General features: G+C 63.2%; 2 protein-coding genes and 1 pseudogene across 4 annotated transcripts in view; 1 reads left to right on the top strand and 2 right to left on the bottom strand.

Moving 5' to 3' along the window:
• C2H14orf180 (chromosome 2 C14orf180 homolog) overlaps positions 1 to 8,815 on the top strand; it is a 13,522-nt gene extending 4,707 nt beyond the window's left edge. For 2 of the 3 annotated variants that reach the window (XM_074394376.1, XM_074394377.1), the window contains exons 2-5: positions 2,053 to 2,179; positions 3,686 to 3,815; positions 4,059 to 4,217; positions 4,463 to 8,815. In XM_074394376.1, the coding sequence (XP_074250477.1) occupies positions 2,069 to 2,179; positions 3,686 to 3,815; positions 4,059 to 4,217; positions 4,463 to 4,668 (606 nt within the window). In that variant the 5' untranslated portion in view covers positions 2,053 to 2,068 and the 3' untranslated portion in view covers positions 4,669 to 8,815. The remainder of the gene's footprint in view (positions 1 to 2,052; positions 2,180 to 3,685; positions 3,816 to 4,058; positions 4,218 to 4,462) is intronic. The other variant, XM_003933354.4, reaches the window with a different exon arrangement.
• On the bottom strand, positions 7,595 to 8,312 carry LOC120361365 (uncharacterized; annotated as a pseudogene).
• Positions 8,816 to 9,878: 1,063 nt separating the features above from the next.
• Positions 9,879 to 20,824, bottom strand: TMEM179 (transmembrane protein 179). The gene is made up of 4 exons (XM_039462954.2): positions 20,382 to 20,824; positions 13,045 to 13,182; positions 11,370 to 11,448; positions 9,879 to 10,058 (listed from the first exon to the last, which is right to left on the bottom strand). Exons 1-4 carry the CDS (start codon positions 20,684 to 20,686, stop codon positions 9,879 to 9,881), a joined length of 702 nt encoding a protein of 233 aa, XP_039318888.1. The 5' UTR covers positions 20,687 to 20,824.
• Between the last annotated feature and the right edge of the window lie 234 nt (positions 20,825 to 21,058).

The raw sequence follows: 21,058 nt of genomic DNA on the forward strand, positions 1-21,058 counted from the left end.
ACATGCCCCAAATGCATAAGCCTCCTTCCGCCGGGCAGCAGGAGAGCCAGGGCTCTGGCTCCAGGAGGTCGCTGGGGGTCTCTGCTCCACCCCCAACCCCACCCCTGGGCTTTAGCAGAGTTTCTGTTCCGCCCAGGGCATCTGGAGAACTCCTCCCCACAGCCCTGCTGTGGACTGGCGGTCAAGGTTGCCCTGCCAGGCAGCAGCCCCAAAACACCACGACGGGCCCAGCACTCTGCGGCTTCCCTAACCCTGGGGATCACGCAGAGCCCGCCTTTCCAGTGACCTTGGCCCCAGGAGACGGAGCCCCAGCTCAAACTGGGGCTCCAGCCCTGGAGCAGCACCTCTCCCACGACCACGCTCTGAGAGCAGGTCCTGAAGATAAGCTGCCCTCTCCCCACCCCCCCAGGACGGCCAGCTCCTGCCACAATCCTATCTGCAATAAAAACCTGATCTGAGATAGGAGAAAATTGCTCCCTTTTGAAATAATTGAACCCATCCAGACAGCGTCCTCCCAGACATCATTAACGGGGCGCTCTGCTCATCTGCAGTATTTACGCCGCTCAGGGAAGCGGTCACAGCCACCCTGTTATCTCCTATAGAGGAAGGCACAGCAGTCTACCCAAGCCAGCTCCTCCCACAGGCCTGCCCTGCACCTCTGAGGCACCCGCCCTGTGGGGACCCTGGAGGAATGTCCTTGAGGACCATGTAAGCCCCTCACCCTTGCTCTTGCGTGTCTCAGCCCTCAGGGACAGGGTCCTTGGGGCATCAGTGGAAGCCAGGGAAGCACCTCAGGAAATGTAAACACCTGCCCTGTGAGGGGCGGGGTGCCAATGCCCTCCCAGGACCCCAGAGGAGGGGAGAGCCTGGGCAGCAGGAGGCCCCCACACCGCCCCCTATCCAGCTGGGAGTAAGGGCAGGGAGGACCTGGCCTGGCATCAGCTCCCAGGGAAGCACCAGCCCCCTCTGGCCTCAGTTTCCCAACCTGCAGCGAGAGAAGCAGGCTTATCACCCCCAGGGCCCTTGAAATACAGACACTCAGGGCCAGCTTCCCTGCAGGAAGCCCAGTGGGCTCTGCACCCCTTAGCAGGGAGGAGGAGCACCCAGAAGTCAAGAACCCCACCAAGGCGGTGAGGGAAAATTCACACTGGGGTGGGGGTTCCACCAGTGAGCAAGAATGAGGAGAGTACAGCCTCCACCACCAAAGACCCAGGGATTAAGGTAAGGAGGCACCATTCACAGCCGGGAAGCCAGCAGCGCAACAGAGGAGGGGACAGAAACAGACACAGAGACACAGAGACAGAGACAGAATCAGAGAGAGGCAGGGGGACAGAGAGACAGAGACAGAGGCAGAGAGATACAGAGACAGAGACAGAGGCAGAGAGAGGCGGGGGGACAGAGAGACAGAGGCAGAGAGATAGAGACAGAATCAGAGAGAGGCAGGGTGACAGAGACAGAGACAGAGGCAGAGAGAGACAGAATCGGGGGGCAGAAAGGGATACAGAGCGTCTGAACTGTGCTGAGGGGTGGGCCCCCAGGAGTCCAGGGGTGCCCCACCAGCACCAGTCCAAAAAAGTGGGCATGACCCTCTGGGAAGCCTTTCTGGGGCCCAGCCTCAGAGCCCCAATTCCCAGCCCAAGAGCCCAGGGATCGCTGCTACTGAAAGGAGACGAAGCGAAGATGTTTCCTGCAGCCTTAGCCACGACCCCACAGCACTGCCAGTGCCACACTAACATGCAAACTTCCTGAACACCCGGCATCGGGGCGGCTTTGCAGGACAGGCCCTCGGCCCAGTGGAATACTATGCAGCCATTTCAGATGATGGTTAGAAAGCCTGTGGCAGCAGAGGGAAGTGCTTGCCACGGCATTTCTGGCAGAGCAGGGAGCAGGAATTATCGGCGAGGGGGCGCCATGGAGGAGAAGGCGTTGCTCGTCGGCATGGCCGGTCGCGGGCCCGGGAAGCCAGCCTGGCGTCCGGGGAAGAATCTCCTCTTATCTTCATTCCTCTGACGCTGCGTGCACAGTAAATAATAACGTCTTTGCTTATCCCAGGACCATGTTCCAGTAAATGAGGCCTGCGGCAGGAGCCCTGAGCCCCAACTCCCGGCCAGAGACGCCACATCAGGCCAGGAAGAATGAGGAAGCCGCGTGGGGCCCGCGGGGGTGTGGGGCGCAGAGGGTAAGGTGGGCGCTGGGATGCAGGCTCTGCAGGCTGGGCTTCCGCTGGGGCTGGAGGGGCGGGGAGCTGGTGAAGAGGAAAGGAATCAGGGGTGATGGGAGGAGGGCAAGGGGGTCACTAAGGGCTGGGGGGAGCAGAGGGGCTGCCATGGGCGCCTTGAAGGGTTTAGTCGGCAGAGGGGGTTGGAGGCCCCCAGGTGGCAGAGAAAGTGGGAGCCATGGAGGGCTGTGGAAGAGGCAGCCCTGGGCAGGGCAGAGGCTGTTGAAGGAAAGAAGACGGTGGAGAGAGGAGACTGTCACCAAGGGTCAGGGTTAGGGTTAGGGGCCAGACCTCAGGCCAGAGGCTCCCTCCAGACTCTGAGGCATTGCCAGGCCTGGACAGGCCATGGGCACGGGAGGTGCCAGGCAGGCCTCACGCCCTCGGGGGCAGCCTTGCTGGGCACGGAGCAGCAGGCTGTGTGCAGCGAGCAATGCCCCAGCCAGGAGCGACCTCAGTGCCGGCCCCGCTCCCAGGGCACCTCAGCCCCAGTTGTCACCATGTCACAGGCCAGGATGCTGAGGTTCACAGCACCCCAAAACTCCAGCTCCAGCTTCCAAACTCAGGCAGGGCCCAAACACCTGAGCAGACCGGCACGAGAAAGGCCCAGGGAGGCGAATGTGCAGGAGCTGCCCCTGCCCGCAGTCTGGGAGGCTCAGGAAAAGGAGGCGGAGGCCACCAACCAGCCCCCATCATGGCTCTGCCCCAGCCCTGCCCCATGGAGCTTGCAGACTCTGGCCCCTCAGCCAGAGCCCCTCCACCAATGCAGCCCTTCCCGCTGTCCACACGTCCTGGGGACCCTGTCCAGCAGCCTGAATCCGAGACAGAGGCAGAGGAAGAGAGGCTAGGGCCCTGCACGAAGAGGCAGGCAGGAGGGGCTCCTGTCTTGCCTGGGCCCCCGAGGTGAGCCTGGCTGCCCTACAGTCCCTGTCCGGGCGCCGCCCCTCACCCCACAGGAGGTGACAGCCCCAGCAGAGCACACCAGGCAGAACGGGGCACAGGCTTTGGGACAGTGATGCTGGCCCCTCCTGGCTCAGACCTGGGTCCCGCCCGGCCTCCTGCCCGGTCACTGGCCTCCCCATGCCTGGGCATGAGCAGAGCCTCCCAGTGGGGCATCCTGAGAGCTCAGGGAGGCTTTGTGTGTGCAGCCTCCGAAGAACACAGACAAAGACACTCCCAGTCCCTGTCAGCAGCCGCCATGATCGTCACACCTAGAAATTAATCCCGACCCCAGTGGGCGAGGGGACAGAGCTGGGGGCGAGCCTGTCTGCTGGTCCCTGACCAAGTCCACGCCACACCATAGGGGCTTCTTCCCTGACCCCTCCACGATGGAGCTGCCCACAGGAAGGTCTAGGGGGTCTCCATGCCCCTCTCTGCTCCCCACAGCAGCTCCCTCTGCATACAGCCCAGAAGAGGGGGCCTGTGTCCGGCAGAGGGGACTCACCAGGCTGCTTCCCGCCCCTGTTCCAGGAGGACAACAGGAAGTGCCCCCACTCCATCCTGAAACAGAGCCGGCCGGAGCACTGCGGCCCAGGGCCCGAGCCCCAGAGGACCTCAAGGCGCGTGCGGTTCCGAGAGCCCCCAGATGTGACCGTCCACTGTAAGAGGGCACCCGCAGCAAGCGGCTGGGAGGGCTGGTGTCCGGGCAGAGGGAGTCGGGGCACCGGCCACACCCACACAGCTCTGGCAGGGCCCAGGCATGGGGGGACCACAGCCACCTGTCTTCAGTGGCAGAACCCAGTACGACCTGGGCCCGTGGGGTCACTGGACACAGTCCTGGCCGTGAAATGGCAACTGGAGGAAAACATGACAGCGGCTTCTTGAATCATGACCATGCTCTCAGGGAAGTCTCAGGACCCTGCCGGGTCTGGGTCTCTCAGCGATGAATTGTCTCAGGGTCCTTTGGAGGTGCAGGGTGAGATGAGAGGGCAGGTGCCCCCGGCCAATTCTCCATTCTCCTTCCCAGACATTGCTGTCAGGGACGCCACGGCCACTGTCAAGGGTGAGTTCTGAGCCCACATCCCTGCCCCCACGGCCCCTCCCTGCGTGCACCCACCCTCACTCTCTCCCTGAGGGAGGTATCACAGGGCCAGGGCCTCTAAGGAGGCCCCACGAGGCTGGGGAGGGGCCGTGGGCAGGGGCAGGATAGGATCTCCCCATCCCTTCCCCACCAACCCAGGTCCCCCATGGAAGGGTGGGGCTGGCTGGCTGGCGCTGGCACTGATGCTGCCCGCCCTCTGGCCACAGCGCCGGGCGGGCCCAGGCCACGCGGCGGCTCCCTGCTCCTGCGGCTGTGCGTGTGCGTCCTGCTCGCGGTGGCCCTGGGCCTGTGCTGTGGCCGGCCTAAGCCCGTGGCAGCGGCGCTGGAGGACCTGTGGGCCCGGCTCCTCCGCCTTGTCCTGCACCTGCGGAACGCGGTCCTCACCAGCTGGCGCGGCCTGCTGCGGCTCTGACGGGCGCATGAGCAAGGCTTCCGGGAAAGCCCCAGCACCCCGGGGCTCCAAGACAGCCTGAGCCCTGGCCCTGCTGCTTGATGAATTGTGGGGGCCAGGAGAGGCTGCTGCCTGGGGCGGACTGGGAACAGGGGGACCCCCTGGCATGAGAGCGGACACGGGCACAGCGGGCGGCCCTGCCACACCCGTCGGCACAGCGCCCCTGTCTCCTGTGTTGGGTCCATGTGAGATCTTACTAGAAAGAGGATCTGACTGCTAATGTTGGGGGCCCCCATGCTGGGGCTCCCCAGGCTCGCCCGAAGACCCCTCCCTCACCCCAGCAGGCACCCCACAGTGGCTGGGGCCTGGCCCGGCCACAGCCATACACGCCCTCTGGGGAGGACACACTGCCTGTGTCTGAGGGGCTGCTCAGAGGAGGCAAACCCAGCCTTTAGCTGCTATTAGGGCCTGGGAGGACCCAGACCTCGAAACCCATGGGGTGGGAAGGGTCTGGTTGTCAAGATGGGCCCCTCTGAGGTGAGGTACAGTCTTCTGAGCCCAGGTCTGACCCCCTTTTCAGCCCCATGAGTCTGGAGAGGCTCCAGGGGAGGACTCCTCATCGGGGTGGCTTCAGGCGTAGAAGCCAAGGGGACAGCAAGGGGCCTGGACACTCCCGACCTCCAGGTCATGGCCATCTGTGCTCAGTTCTGTGGGTCCAGACACCCCTGGTCTTCAGAACAGAGCCACGTGTGCCCAGCTCCGTGGGCGGGGACACCCAATAGAGCCTGGGGCCAGCCAGTGCCACCCACCAGCTGAGGCCCGTGGGTCCCAGCGACCGTCTGTGGTTGTGGCTTTGTCGCCAGATTGCAGAGCTGAAGGGAGCCCCTCCAGACCCTACACGGGGGGAGGGCCGAACAAAGCAGGGAGGCCCACAGTCAGACACCAGGCAGAACTGCCCAGCAACAATCAGACTAGTGTCACCGTCAGACACTAGGCAGAACTGCCCAGGGACAATCAGACTAGTGTCCTCAGGGCTGGCCTAAGAGGCGAGGGCACAGCGGACGACCCGTCCAGTGGTTCCTGTCTGTCTGTCCCATCACCAAGCTGGGAGACACTGTTCTATTAAAACGCGCTGTGGCCTCCTTCAGTCTTGGAGTTTGTATAGAAACAGAAGCCAGAACAGATTTGCTAAGGAACCAGCCTCCGTGAGCAGAGCAGATGTCCTGGGTCCCTGGAAGCACCCAGTCTCCTGCAGGCCTGCGGGAGGGCGCGTCTGCCCAGTGGGGGGCTTGCCAAGCCCCTGGGTCTTCATCCTTTGTCAGGGCATGTCCCCCCACCCCAGGTCCAGGGAACAGGTGCCATGGACTCCAGCGTTGCTTCTAGCTTTGGAATCCAGGGAGCCCAGAGTTTCGGGTGGAGGCAACAAAAGGGGCTGTTTCCAGAAGTGGCCCAGAAGGGACCAGGCGGAGACGGCCCGGGCCCTCCAGCATCACGCTCTCCCTATGGTCACCACGGCGCCGCCCACCCAGGCCCAGCCCGTCTCCTCCCACCCCAAGGGGCAGGATGGGCCGATTCCCCGAAGGCTGGGTCTCAGGCCAGTCACAGGCTCAGGCTCAGGCTCTGCAGCCTGGGGCCACCCCCCCGCCCACCAGCCCCGGTTCTGACGGGGACGCCGCCCAGGCCGATCTCCCCCAGCCGTGACTGCCTGTCCACTGCAAAGGCAATGCAGGGTCACGCCTGGCTTTGCAGGGTCCCACGATACGACTTCACGTGTTTTTGAATAAATACTGCTCAAAGATGGAGCCACACCCCCAAGAAATCCTTCCAAATGGAACCTCCTGCCTGCGAAGGCCACACGCGGAGCAGTGACTCGAAGCCACTGGGAAACGTACAGAGGGCAGAACCTCAGGAAGGACAACCTCTATTTCCTAAAAGCTTCCGAAACGAAAGGACCAAAGCCCAGGGGCACTGCGTGTGGCCCCCAAATGACAGGCAGTTGAAACCATGAGAGCAAGGCGGGCGGAGGGCGGCGAGGGCAGAGAACCCACGCTCCTCCTCGTCCCTGCTGGAGACTCGGGAGCTTTTGCTTTTATTTCGACTTTGAGGAACGGACACATGCAAGCGTAGGATCTTTCCTTCAGTTTAGCCAGAGTGGAATTAGAACAGGGATATCCATTATCACACAGCCAGGAGAGAAGCGAAGGCAGCTCAGAAGCAGCGCGGGGGATCTGCCTCCGGAGCCTTAGGTCACGCCCCCACTTCCCACCTTCCTGCCTGGGAGAGGCCCAGCCTCTCAAGGGACCCTGCAGAGCCCATAGCCAGGACCCCAGTCCCCGCCCAGCACGCCCCAGGCCCAGCTTCCCCTTTCCAGGGTGTCTGGGCTCCAGCGACCCCCAGCCCGGGCCGGGTCCATGTCTACGTGCAGCATGGATGTCCATCACCCTGGCCACGGGGCTGCCCCAGACCAGCTCCTGGAATCTAGCAGCGCAGCCACCAAGGGCAGACCCAACCGGGGCCGACCCTCGGGTGCCAGAAGCCGCCCTTGCCTCCTGCCCCTCCTTCCGGGGCCCTAGATGGCTGTGGCCTGGATCAGGGCTGGGCAGACATGAGGCAGGAGCCGCCCCACCTTCTGCTGGAGACACAGGCAAGGAGCTCTTGGGGCTGGAAAGAGTGCCCATGTCCAGTGGGTCAGGGCTGGCAGGGGGAGGCTGGAAAGAGTCCCCATGTCCAGTGGGTCAGGGCTGGCAGGGGACACAGGGGACCCCATCAGCTTCGGGGCCTCAGATTCTGTCTAAACCCCTTCCCTTGAGGACCTGGCTGCCAGCTGGAAATTCAGCTGGGCTCCGAGGCCAGAGCCCCCTTGAGCTGCCAGGGCCTCGTCCCCCGGCCTTGACACCCCATGATGGGCACCTGCCCTCACCACAGCCTGACCAGTCACCTGCTGGCCTCACTCCCAGGATGCAGGATGATGGTCCCACCAGTCCCCTCCATGCAGACCCAGGCATGTGGCCTCCAGGAGACTGGTGCCCAGCCACCCAGAGGCACAAGCCAACTGCTGGTGGACAGGGTGGGTCACCAACATGGGGAGCGGGGGGCTCGCCTCTCCCCAGGAGGGTGGGCACAGCAGCAGGGAGCACTTAGCAGCACTCAGCCAAGAAACAGACAGCCTCTCATGGAGCCCCAGGTGGGGAGGCCCCCTGCTTCAGAACAAGGATCCTGGAACCTTCAGAGGAGGTGGGCCCTGGGTTCTCCTGAAGGATGGGGTCCACAGTCAAGCAACCCCCACACCCTGGGGTCCCAGGTTCACATCCCAGCTCCTCCACCTGCCTCCTCGGGGCCTTGGCACACAAACTGCAGAATGGGAAGTCAGCTCCCCCCTCTCTCAGATGGATGCTGGGCACAAGGGCCCACAGGAGGGGTGGGGGGCTGCCACACAGTGCCCAGGCACACTCACAGGCTAGTGCATGCTCACATGCACTAGTCCCCTCACACACACAGGCACACTCACAGGCTAGTGCATGCTCACATGCACTAGTCCCCTCACACACACAGGCACACTCACAGGCTAGTGCATGCTCACATGCAGCACAGGCATGCTTGCCTGCACTTGCCCATGCTGCACACACACACTGTGCAGACGCCCCTGCCCAGCACACACACACCATGCTCCTCCTCACACACTCACATACATGCACATGTCGCAGGTACCCACTCACACCCTCACACACTCACATCCTACACGCTCCCATGCACACAAGCCCTCACATGCAGTCACACCCTCACACGGACTCACGCACACTCACATCCATGAACACTCACATGCTCCCATGCACACTCACAATCATGCCCTCACATCCACTAAGTCACACCCTCACATTCACACAGTCACACCTGCAGTCACACACACAGTCACACCTCACATGCAGTCACACCCACACATACACACTCACACACTCACCTACACTCATACCTCACATGCACATTCACACCCTCACAGCAGTCACATTCACATATGCAGTCACACACCCACCTCACATGCAGTCACACCCTCACATACACACTCACACCCTCATATACACACTCACACCTCCCATGCAGACACACCCTCACATGCACATTCACACCCTCACATACACACTCACACCTCCCATGCAGTCACACCCTCACATGCAGTCACACCCTCACATGCACTCACACCTCACATACACTCACACCTCACATGCAGTCACACCCTCACATGCACATTCACACCCTCACATACACACTCACACCTCCCATGCACAGTCACACCCTCACATGCAGTCACACCCTCACATGCACACTCACACCCTCACATGCACTCACACCTCACATACACTCACACCTCCCATGCACAGTCACACCCTCACATGCAGTCACACCCTCACACCTCCCATGCACACTCAGTCACACTCTCTCATCACTCACATATTCACACCATTGTACCCTCCCATGCACAGAGGCACTCACAGAATCCCACCCTCCCATGCACACTCACCCACACAGCCCCCTGCCGTGGCTCCTGGCGCCATCCTGTGTAGCACGTGTGCCCCCCAAACCCCCAGCCAGATGATGCCCCCCACTTCGTGGAGCCCAAGTTCCTGCCTCCCCATCCCCCAGCCTAGCACAGAGGACCCACACACAGTAAGGCCAACTCACAGGGCCTCAGAAGCCTCCCTGAGGCAGGGCATGGGTCTGCCAGGCCTGTGGCACCCACCCAAGAGGGGGACTCAGCCAGGGAGGGGCCAACCCAGGGCAAGGCTGGCAGGTGCCGTGAGCCCCTGCCCACACGCAGCCTCTGCCTGGATGGCAGAGTTCATGCAGAATTCATTCAGGGGTGAGTGACGTCTGGCTACCCCTGGGCCAGCTGGTGTGGAGACAGCATAGGGCTGGGGCTGGAGACCAGCTGGACGCCCTCCAGCCAGGCTAGCCAGTCAGGTCCTATGGGACAGGCACGGGGCCTGGCGGCGCCCCCACAGTCTCTCTGCGCCATCCTCACCAGGGAGCCGGCAACCACCCAGTCCACCGCCGGGCTCACGAGTGGGCACTGGGACGCTCACCTCACTACACATAGTTCGAGGGGACACACACAGGGCTGCATGAGACCAGGGCCCAGGCAGAGCCCCCCAGCTGCTTCCCCAGGCAAGCCCTGTGCCCCAGAGCGCAGCAGGGAGGTCCGGGACCGCTCCCCCCGCCGCCCGCCCGCACTGTGTCTAAATGACAGCGCTCTTCTCCTCTTGGAAGGAGGTGCGTGGGGACGGCCGGGCCAGCAGCAGCTCCTTCTCGTGGATCAGGCTGTCCAGCAGGTCCTCCTGGCGGGAGTTGTGGTACACCTTCAGGAAGGCCAGCGTGGTGACGGCCAGCCAGGCCAGCCACGAGGCCCAGAGGCCAAACTGCACAGAGGGCAGGGTTGGGGTCAGGGGCTGGTGGGGGGAGGTCCGATGTCAGTGCGCCTCCCCCCCACCCGCCCCCAGGCCCGGCTCTACGGGGAAAAGACAGGACTCAGAGGACGGAGGAGGCTGGGGACACAGGGCAGTGCCGGACAAGCCCGAGCTTCTGGGTTCCTTCCTGCAGCCAGCATCATTTCCCAGCACCGTGCACCTCTGGTGCAGAAGCCCTGGGCACTCAGACCCACCCTCACTCCAGGCCCAGCAGAGGCCCTGGGGAGGGCAGCAGGCAGCGGGCAGTGGAGAGCACTTTCTCCTCCAGCAGCTCGGGCCTGCCAGCTCTAAGGAGGGCCAGTCAACAGCGGAGGCGCCTCCAACCGCCTGAATAAATTGACCTTTAGCCGCTGCTTCCAAACAGCTGAAGGAGAAACAATTTAATCAGAACCAGGCCACATTAAGCTGATTCTCATCTGAGCGGGTCTGTCACAGACTGCACTCACACCTTAATCTAACTGGCACAAATTAGGCCACTAAATGTGCATTAAGGTGTCTTTCACAGAGCCAGCTCATCTTGGCAAAAAGCACCCAGGCCCACCCACGTCCAGCACCCTTGCAGGGCTACCGGCCAGGGGACATGTCCTCAGGCCAGCCACGGCCAAGCAGAGCCTTCAGAGGCCAGTCTGGGGTCCGGAACTGGATCTGAAGCTGGCCAGCCCTGATCAGTGCTGGCAGGAGCCTGGCATCTGCTCTCAGCCACCCGCACCCTGGCGCCCCTCATTAGCATCATCTCTGCCTGGGGCACACATGCAGATTTCAAAGCACAAACCCAATTCCAGGATGCCCCCGGCCCTCACTGTACTTAGCCACGGGCCCAGGCAGTGGGAGCAGTCAGGAAGGCTTCCTGCAGGAGGTGGGGGAGAGCTGGGCCTTTGGGCTTTGGTGCTGGCACTGGGTGGGCCTGTCCAGATCATTGCTGGAGGCCTAGGGACGTCCCCTAGCCAGGGGGAAGCCGATACAGTGTCCAAGGAAGGGAGCGGGGGATCTCGCCTGTGAATTTGGAAGATGTGCCACGCTGTCCTTGTGTAAGTTGTGTCCCCTGTCCCCTAGGAGACTTGGCGGGGGGCCGTGGTGGCCCCCACTCTGAGGGACCCTATTTGCTGAAATGCAGACATGGCGGCCCACTGCCTGGCCCCACGGCCAACTACCTCATCTGCACAGGAGCCTCCTCCTCCTCTGGATAGGGGGAGCTCAGCGAATGTCCAGCAGTAAATGCCCCTCCCGGCGTTGCAAGCCTCCCTTCCCACCCGGAGCCCCTACCTGGGCAATCGCAAACTGATCATAGAAGGCAGAGTTGTCCACGCCCAGCTCCAAGTTGATGTCCTGGAGCTCTTCACAGCTGAAACAGCAGGAGGCAGGGTGGAAGGTGACCACCAGGCCAGCCAGTGGGGGCATGGCCGAGCTGCTGGTTGGAGAGCCACAAGCTTTGCCCTGCAAAGGCTGGAGGATGGCAGGGGTGGGTCTCTGGGGACACCACGGGGGGTTGGCCTTGAGGCCTCCTCCATGGAGCAGGACAGCCTTTGGGGAAGGAACCCTGCAGGCCCCTCCCCATCCTGGCCCTGGATGGCTGGAAGATGCCAGCTAGGCCTCTGCTATCCTGGACCCTCCGACCCCCATGCCCCACCCTGTGAGGGTCACAGGGTCTCAGAGGCGGGAGATGTGGGCGGCCTCAGCCAGACAGAGATGGAGGTGGTGTCCCCAGCAATGCCGCCCAGAGGCTCTGTCCCATCATGGGGCATCTGCGGAGGCCGTGGGGTCAGAGGGCCCGGGAGAGAGCCAGGCTTGGCTCCCGGTCGGTGTCCTGATTACAGGAAACGTGATGCCAGGGCAGATTGAGAGGAGCAGGGCGCCACAGGGAGGGAGGCCCAGCGGCCCCGCACGCCCTGGAGGGAACAAAGCGCTAGAAAGGGCGTCCATGACGGCAAGGGAACTCTGAGTGTGTACCAGGGTTACCCACGCTCTTGGGAAGCAGGTGGCCAGGCTGGCAGGTGGAGCTGGGACAGCAGGATGGGGCATGGGGCACAGCTCAGCGTGGGAGGCCCTACAGGGCCACACATCCACTGCTCACGCTTTCCTCTGGTCTGTGCCCCAGGGACCCGAGTGAGGCTCGCAACAGGCAGGCAGGGAGCCCCTCGGCTCTGCTGCCAGCTGCTGCAGACTCTGGGGTTTCAGGTCTGGGTTTGCTTAAAGGAAGAATGTGGAGCCTCTGGAAGAGGTGGCCTGAGCGTTCTTGCCTTCCAGGGTCTTGGCCTGGGGTACAGGATGGTGCCCCTCAGGGCTGGGCATCCCACTATAGGGGGTAGGCAGTCACCGTGCTCCACTCTAGGGCCCCCACAAACCAGTGACACCCCTGCTAAGAGCCCGGGGACCACCATGGCTCAAGGCCTCCATCCCCAACCCGCCTGGGAGCTGGTCCTCACCCTACCAGAAGCTTCTTTTGCTCCTGTTCTTCACCATCCCTGTCCCCTCCACCTTCCAACCCCACACCATGGGGAACACAGCCTGGACCCTAATGCTCTCCCATGCACCCAGCACAGAAAAGACGCCCCAGGTCTCCGGCTGTGTGGCTGCATGGAGCCTCCCAGGACCTGGGGCCCCACTGCAAGCCATCTGTCATCTGAGCCCTGGTGGCAAGGACAGGACAGCCGGAGTCTCTGACTCCCTGGAGCCATCCCCAGCCACATCCAGCCCCAGGGATCACCGCTTGTGGGTGAGGTGTGAAGCTGCTAGCTCCTAGAGCGGGATAGTAGTATCTGACATTGGGGGCCAGGTCTCAGGGAAGGGGCTTCCCTGCTGTGCACAGGCACGGGCATCGTGGGACCAGGGACAGCAGACGCAGGATGGGCTTCATGAAGGAAGGCCACCCAGAGCTGGGCAGGGTGCCAAGGGACCTTCCAGGAGGGGGGCGGAGGCCGGGCGGGTGGGGCAGGCGCACCTGTGGGGCACGGTGCCCTTCTCCGTGATGGCATCACACCACATGGTGAAGCCCACACTCACGATGGTGCTGGCAATGAAGACCAGGAAGACCACGAAAGCGCTGACCAGGAGGTTCAGGAAGGCGAAGAAGAAGGAGCTGCAGCCGGAGACAGGAGGGGCAGGGTCACTGGATGGCACCTCCCGGGCGACCCCCACCAGCAGTGCCCGTCAGACCCTCAGGATTCCTGGGTAGGGCCCTGTGGGGCTTCGAGGGGTTGCTCCCCCTCCTGCGGTCCCTCAGATAGCTCCGAGTGCCTGCCCTGGACTGCGGGTCACGCCATCCCACAGATCCGGGACCTGGAACCCTGGTCCCCACCATTTCACAGAAGAGGCTGCACCCACGGTCGGAATGCACGACACACTTCCGACGCCGCCCATCCCCAGTAGCCCGCAGCTCGGCTCCAGGTGCTTGTCCCCAGATCCGTGTGCTGGCGTCCACTGAGGGGTTAGAAAATGGGGCCTCTGGGAGAGAGGAGGTCCTGACGACGAAGCCTCGTGAATGAAATGAGTGCCCTCGTAGGAGAGACCCCACGGAACTCCCGCACTCCTGCCAGCACACAGCAAGAGGAACGGGCCCTCAGCAGGCCTGGAACCCGAGGTGCCTGGATCCCGGACATCCAGCCTGCAGAGTGTGAGCCCAGCCTGCGGTGCTGAGCGCCTCCATTCACCTGCAGGCCATCCGCGCATGGCCTGGACCCCGGGAGGACTGGCTTGATGGGCCCATCTGACCAGGGCTGAGCGCAGGGAGCGCAGGAGGCACGGCCATGAGGAAGGAGCTGGCTTAGGGTGGGAGGAGGCCTGAGGCCTCTGCCAGCGCACACTTGGCCATGGCCTTCAGAGGGATGTTTCCTCTTCTGAGGATACAGGGCACATGGTCAGGACCCCCGCCCCACCCCACCCCCCTGCCTGGCCTGCAAACATCCACTTTCTCTGAATTGCTCCATCAAGGTTTGAAGTCCCTGGAATGAGCCTGGGGTGGCCTCAGCCCAGAATGCAACCTAAGGCTCCTGGGGGCAGGGAGAGGAACTGTCCCTCCAGTGGGACCCCGAGAGAGTGACTTCCTCACAGGAGCACACCTGCTCAAGCACATGTCTGAGAAGGGGCTGCTCCCGACTCTCACCGGCCAGCAGGCTCGGTGGTAGCCTGCAGCTGTGAGCACGCTGGATCTCAGGGAGGCGACCCATGGAAAGCGCTTCACAGGGATCACTTCATAAACAAGGTCTCCCTGGAATCTCAGCCATCCGAACTCGGCAGCTGCTGATGAGGCAATGGAGGCCGGCACGCTCTCTGTGCATTCATTCCTTCATTCATTCATTCACCCAGCAGGCACTTTCTGAGCCCCTGCTCACCCTGTGCTGGACGCAGAGGGCAGAGTGGTGCCAAGACAAAGTCCTGGCCGCAGGGGTGCTGCAGATGAACCCAGGCCACAGCGCCCAACTCAGCGCGGGCGGCTCCCTGCGACATCTCGTGCCTCCAAGGAACCCGGCCACTGGCTCCAGTCCCTGCCACACTGTTTTGGTGACTGCTGGGCTGACAGCAGAACCGCCCCTCAGCAACGGGAGGGCTTGAACCACCCCAAGGAGTCCCAGACAAGGGGAGAGGACACAGGGACACTCTTAAAGCCACGGGCTATGATCCCAACAATCACAGCAAAGAGGGCAGGACCAGCCAGACTCACACGCGTATTCGTGGGGGTGACCAAGCCTCTGCCCAGGCCTCACAGCCAGAGATGGCTGGAGGGTGGGCACCGTGTGCCAGTAGACAACCCCCATCCAAAGCTCTCTAAAGAGGGAAAGAGCCTCGGCAGAAGTTCGCCAGGATGGGCGTGGGGCTGTTCTCCGTCCCTCCCCGGCCCCGTGTGATGTGAGTCTCAGAGCCGGCACATCCGGGACTGGCTCCCTCCGCCCTGCCCAAGCCTGAATCATCCACGTGCCAGCGTTTCCCGCCTGTCCTGCAGCGTGCATCCCCCTCTCCATTCTCTGTCTGGAGGCTGACAGTGTGGACCATGGCAACGACCCCCGTGCCCTCTGGCTTCCGACTGGGTTGGGGCAATGGGGTGGGAGGGCAGGCGAGCAAGGTGGGAGTTTGCCACCAGGTCCCTCTACTGAAAGTCACTGCTGCTCTCCAGGCGGCCTCTTCCACATGACCCTCCCTCCATGTCCCATTAGCCAGGGCAGGGACAGTACTGCCTCCGCTGACCCCAGGAGCCCCTCACCAGCCCTCCTTCAGTCACCCTTCCTCTGGTGAGCCATTTGCTGCTGCTGGGACCCTGAGGATGCAGTTCTGAACCCCAAAATGCATCTGGCCTGGTGGTGTGAATAAGGGGCCCAGGGACTATAGTCACAGAGTGGGGCACAGTAAGCCCACCCCACCTCTGCAGTCTCAGACCAGTGGCTCCTCCCCAGCCAAGGTGGCGAGGCATGGCCAGGGTTGGCTCCACGGGCAGAGGCGAGGAAGCTGTTGGGCACCAAACCTGGCCTGCTGGACGGTGCTGGAGTGGGGGCATGGGACAGCCCCTTGCCAGGCTCCCACAGGGCACATCCACCCCTACACCTGCCAGACAACCCTCCTGCGGCCCTCCCAGGGACCCAGTCCAGTCCAGCAGGGGAACCCTCCAGCAACTGGCACTCCTGGGCTTCCCTGACAGCTGGTCCCCAAGGCCTCCCTGGAGGGCCAGGCTGACCACAGTGCAGACAGTGAGACCGGGCTAGGGCCCATGACCCAGTGCCACCTCCCAATGCCCCTCAGGAGGGTGGACAGCACCCTCCACACCTATAATATGGACCGAATTCTAGACAGGCACGTGCACAGCCTAAGCTTCCCTGCGTGGCCAGACTCCCTAAGGGCAGGGTCTCCCCAGAAGCCCCCAGTGCCTGCAAATACCTGCCCAGCTCACCTGAGACGCGGCGGAGGTCTGGGCCCAGGCAACCCACTGCCCCTTCCCACCTCTGAAGATAGGCCACAACACAATCTCCAACAGACAGAAAATCCAGTTATCTGGAGACTTGAAACATCCAGCCACATCCCTGTGAAATGGGCATGATTTCAGAGTCTTCTCCCATGAGCAGAGCAAGGAGCTCCCCGCGAGATGGGGAAGGGCCACCAGACTGGGGCGGCCACTGGCTGACAGGCTGTCTGCTCCTCTCATCCCTCTCTGGTTGGTTTCCAGGGAACCTGCCCAGGCTCTCCGGGTCGTGGAAGAATTGAATGTGTCCGGAGCCTCCCCTGGATCCAGCTCCCCCGAGGTCACAGGGCCACTCAGCCCCGCCCTCAGCAAGACCAGGCCAGGACAGGACAGCGGTCAGGAACAGGAGCCCAGCACACACAGGGTTAACCCCATCTCTCTTCACTGCCGCTCAGGCTGCCCTGCCAGGATGTGCCATCTCCATGGTGACCGCTGTCCTGGAAAGCCCAGCAATGTGAGGCTGAGCCGCTGGCGCAGGCGGGCAGACGCGTTTAATGCAGCAGCCCCTGGCCTGCCAACCACAGGCTGCTGCACCCCCTGGCACGCCAACCACAGGCTGCTGCCAGCCTACGTGCTCAATGCTCCTTCGCAGCACAGCTGCCCGGGACACGGCTGCCTCAGCAAACCCTTCTGCCCCGAAACGGCAACTCCCTCAAAACACATTCATTCATTCATTCAGCAGCCAAGAGTGGAGCATGAAGATGACACTCCTCTGCAAAAAGCTACCCCCTCCCAGACTAATTTTCACACTTCTGGGCACGAGCTCTCAGGGCCCATACTTTGCACAGCAGACACCCCCATATGAAGAAGAAGCTGGCACCTCAGACACGGCGTCTGCTCCACAAGCTCTGGACCTGCCGTGTGCCCCTCAAACAGACCTCAAGCAGGCTCTGCCCTTGCACTGGCGGGAGAGCAGCTGGCGGCCTCTGGAGGCGGAGCCCACTTGAGGATTAGATGGTGTGCCGCCCTAACCAGGCCCTGCCCTCTAACGGCCAGAGTCTGATGGGGTCAGCCGTGTCCTCCGTGGGCTGGACGTCCAGTGGCCGTCGACGGCCCTGAGAGGGCTGTCCACCACACGAGCTCCCTGCAGAGGCCCGTCCCGGCCCCTTGGCTGTCCTGAGTCCCCTCTGCCTACCCGGCACTTGCTCGCCTGGTCTACGCAGCTGGTCTACGCAGCTGGTCTACGCAGCTGGTCTACGCAGCTGGAGCAACAATTGAGTTGGAACTGGCTGCTCTATCACTGGGCCCGCAGACCTCATCTTCCCAGGGGTCCTGAACCTTCTGACATGATAAGTCTGAAGGGTGGACCTGTTGGTCGCATAACAGTCTGCCCAGGTATCAGGCCCAGGTGAGTCCACAAGGCAGCAGGTCTCAGGACCCAAGCATCTTTCTATCAGTCACTCAACAAACATTCTGTGGTGACTCCTATCCAGCATCCCCTGTGCTCAGCCCTGAGGACACAGAGATGAAGAAGGCGAACGCCCGCCTCAGCTTCACCCGGCCGTGGGTCCCCTACGGTGGGTACCCATGGCCTGAAATGGCTCCTGAGAATGCTAACCTAGGCCTACCAGCAGAACTCAGTGGAGCGCTGACACTCTGACAGATGTCTTCGCACGAGCCATCTGCCAGTGGACTGTGCGTGAGGTGGGGGACAGGCGGCCACATGACCAGATGACCTTAGCCCTACTTCATGACGGTCAAGAAGGATGTGGGTGCCAGATGTCCCTGGAGGCTGGGACAGGGACCTCTGGGACCCTCTGCAGGCTGGGCAGAGGTCAGTGGTGGGAGGACTGGTGAGCCCCTAAACTAAAGCAAAGGTGCTGCCCCCGAAGTGCTCTACCACCAGACCCATGCCCTGAGGGCAGGAGCTGCCCGGACCTGGCCTCTGGTGGGATGACGGCCTTGGTGAGCCGCCACAATGCAGTTCCCCCTCCCCGACAACCCCAACCCTCACCCTAACCCCCACAGGCCCTGAGCACACCAAGTCATCTAAGGCTTCCTAAATCCCACGTGGGCTGGTCAGTGGGGCTGCCTCAGAGGCCCCACAGCCGGCCTGCATCCCAGCTGGCTCCGCCCCTTGGGAGGTCAGAACACCTCGAAGAGTGCCGGGAAGGGCGCCGGGAAGGGCGCCGGGAAGGGTGCGGGGAAGGCCTGCAGACTCCCCAGGAATCCGTTTTCTGTCTTTGGAAGAAGAGGGTGCCGGCAGTTTGCCAGGGCTGACAGATAGACACCTTCCATGAGACAGGACAGGCAGAGCTGTGGTTACAGCATCCCCAGGTCCGCTGCCCTGAGTGTATGAAACAGACCACGCCCTGTGCGAACTGGACTCCTGTCTCCAAAGCTCTGGGTCTCTTTCTCTCCTCTCCCTGTCCCCCAGCCTCTGGTGGAACCCCCTATGAAATGCGGCATCACTCTGACCACAGCTGGGTCCTATCTAGAGAGCCACCCTCTGTCAGCCCCCGCTGGACCACGAGCGCCCTGAGGGACACCCAGCAGGCGGGGAAGGTGTACATGAGCAGTGAACCAACCTGTGGCCCCACGAGGCTTGCACCCTCCATCCTCAGCCTTCCAGGCTAGCAGGACCTCAAGCCTTGGGGGACTGACCCCACGCTCTGGCTTCACACCATGTCTCATTCAGGGAGGCTTCCACCTGCATGCCCTGCACACACAGCATGACTGGGAAACACTCACAGGTGCAGATGACACCTCAAACCTCTCCTCGAGACACCAGCCCTGGAGTGGGTTGAGGGACGGAGGACAGCTGCAGATGGGCAGGACACCACCCTGCGCCAGGCCTGAGCCCACCTTGAGCAGGGCTCCAGCCACACACCCTGGAATTGGGGCCCATGGTCCCACAGCTCCTGGGACCTCCCAGGCTGACAGCCAGCTTCCTACTGACCCCCGTCCAGAACCTCAGTGTTGGGGCTGACCGGTGTCCCAAAAAGACGTGCCCAAGTCCCACCCTGGCGCCCGAGATTGTGACTTTAGTTGAAAATATCGTCTTTGCAGGTGTATCAAGCTCTGGCTCTCAGGATGAGATCTCCCCGAGCCTAGAGCAGGCCCTGAATCCAGTGACTGGTGTCCCTGTAAAAAGAGGAGAGGACAGAGAAGCAGAGAGAGATGCCCTGTGAAGACAGAGGCAGAGGGTGGCGGGACAAGTGGATTTAAGTCCAGTTGGTGGAACTGCTGCAGCAGCCCCAGGGCGCTTCTACCCGCAGCCGCTGGGATTCTCAGTCCTCCCCCAGATTTCACAGCCCCTGCCGGCACAGCCCTGGCTCCCTCCCTTCTCCCTGGAGCCCCTCTTCCTCTCTCTGGCCCCTCTCTCAGCCAAAGCCAAGCCGTGGGCTCACAGGGGCTGGGCGATAGGAGGGCCTCCCCACTCGTGCCCCCGGCACCCCTCTAAGCCCTTCTAACTTCCCACTAGCCTGCAGGGAGTGAGAACCAAATCAAAGGATGGGGTGGGGCCAGGTTCGGGAGGGGCCTGGGATTCGTGAGTGCCCTCCCTGAACCGCGCCAGGATCTCGGGCTGCTCCTGGGGACAGCGGGCTTCAGCCAGGAGTGTGGGAGGGCCCACGGAGGGCACCCGGAGAGGAAGTGGGTGGTCCTGCAAAGGGCCCCTACAGAGGGAGTGGGTGGGCCCAAAGAGGGTCCCCAGGGTGCCACTGATTGAGGGTGCCACCGCACCCCTGGTGAACCAGGTTGTGTGGGCTCCAGTATCCTGAGGGAGCAGGAGAGACTAAGAGGAAAACGGAGGCCAGGAGGAGGGAAGGCGCTGAGCCCACAAAGGAACACCCCTCGCCCTGCTGTCCCTCTCACATTCCCCAGCCCAGACCTGAGCTCCAGAGGTGGGCCTGGGGGCGCTCCCCGCCAAACAACCATCTGCCGTCCTTTTCCCGGGGAGGTGGGGATGGTGCCGGGTGGGGCTCCGCAGTACGCCTGGTCACTGCGGCTGGGAAAGCCCAGCGCAGGCCCTAAACCAGGCAGAGAGCTGTCCCCGGTCCTGGCGAGTGTGGCCTGGCTGAGCCCGCCCGGGAAGGTCCTGGCCTGCTCGGTGATGACGGGGCAACATCTGCAGCCTAGGGGGCAGACGCCCGGAAGCGGGAGGCGACGCGCACCTGGGGAGGGGAGGCGCGCAGGACCGGTGGTCGTCACGGTCCCGGATGTGTGTGTAGACAAGCGTCTGGGTGGAGGGGGTGAGGGCCGAGTGTTGACATTTGCGGGCCTCGGAACTGCTGCAGAGATGGAGGGACTCGCGCGCCTCCGTGGGGAGGCGGGCCTGGGGGCGCCGTGGGCACGGAAGGGGCGCCGCGCCGGGAGAGGCCCCCACTTACCCCTCGTGTCCCTTGCAGAGGAAGAAGAGCGTGCGCCAGGCGTGCGCGGCGGCCAGCAGCAGCGACAGGAGGCTGGCGAGCAGGCTGAAACGGCAGGCGGCCGGCGGGCCCCACTCCTGCACTGTGAAGCGCTCGCGCTCCTGCACCGTGAGGTTGGCGCTCAGCCACATGCCCTCGGTGAAGAGGAGGCAGCGGCCGCGGAAGTCGTGGCCGTTTTCGGACAGCGGCACCACCACCACGAAGCTGAACAGGAAGGCCAGGAAGTAGCAGGCGCACTGCGCGAAAAGGAAATTGTTGAGCGCCATGGCCGGCCCGGGCTGGAGCGGCGGCGGGGAGGCCGGGGAGGCTGCGCCGGGCGGGGAGGCCGCTGGGCCGAAGGGGCGCGCGCGGCGGGGGCCGGGCCGGGGCGGCGCGGGAGGCTGCGCAGTGGCGGCGCCGGCGGGTCCAGCGCGCCTCCCAGGACGCGTGCGCGTCGGCCGAGCGGGCGGCGCCTGCAGGCAGCACCGCGGACAGCTCCCGGCGCACGCGGGCGGGGAACGCGGGGTTCCCGGGAGGGGCGCGGCCTGCGGCGGGCGCAGGAATTTTACCAGGTCGGCCTGGGGAGACAGACCCCGTGCCACTAACGACTGCGGGAGCCACCTGTGAGGGTCTCAAACAGGCCGACTCTGGGTCCCCAG

This window comes from Saimiri boliviensis, chromosome 2 (assembly GCF_048565385.1).
Source record: "Saimiri boliviensis isolate mSaiBol1 chromosome 2, mSaiBol1.pri, whole genome shotgun sequence".
Classification (NCBI taxonomy): Eukaryota; Metazoa; Chordata; class Mammalia; order Primates; family Cebidae; genus Saimiri; species Saimiri boliviensis.

Excerpts from the sequence above, each read along its gene's own strand:
- TMEM179 (XM_039462954.2), bottom strand. The coding sequence starts at position 20,686 with ATGGCGCTCAACAATTTCCTTTTCGCGCAGTGCGCCTGCTACTTCCTG. Across the intron at positions 13,183-20,381 it reads CTCTGCAAGGGACACGAGGG|CTCCTTCTTCTTCGCCTTCC; the intron begins GTAAGTGGGGGC and ends CTCCGGCTGCAG. Across the intron at positions 11,449-13,044 it reads AAGGGCACCGTGCCCCACAG|CTGTGAAGAGCTCCAGGACA; the intron begins GTGCGCCTGCCC and ends CTGCTGTTTCAG.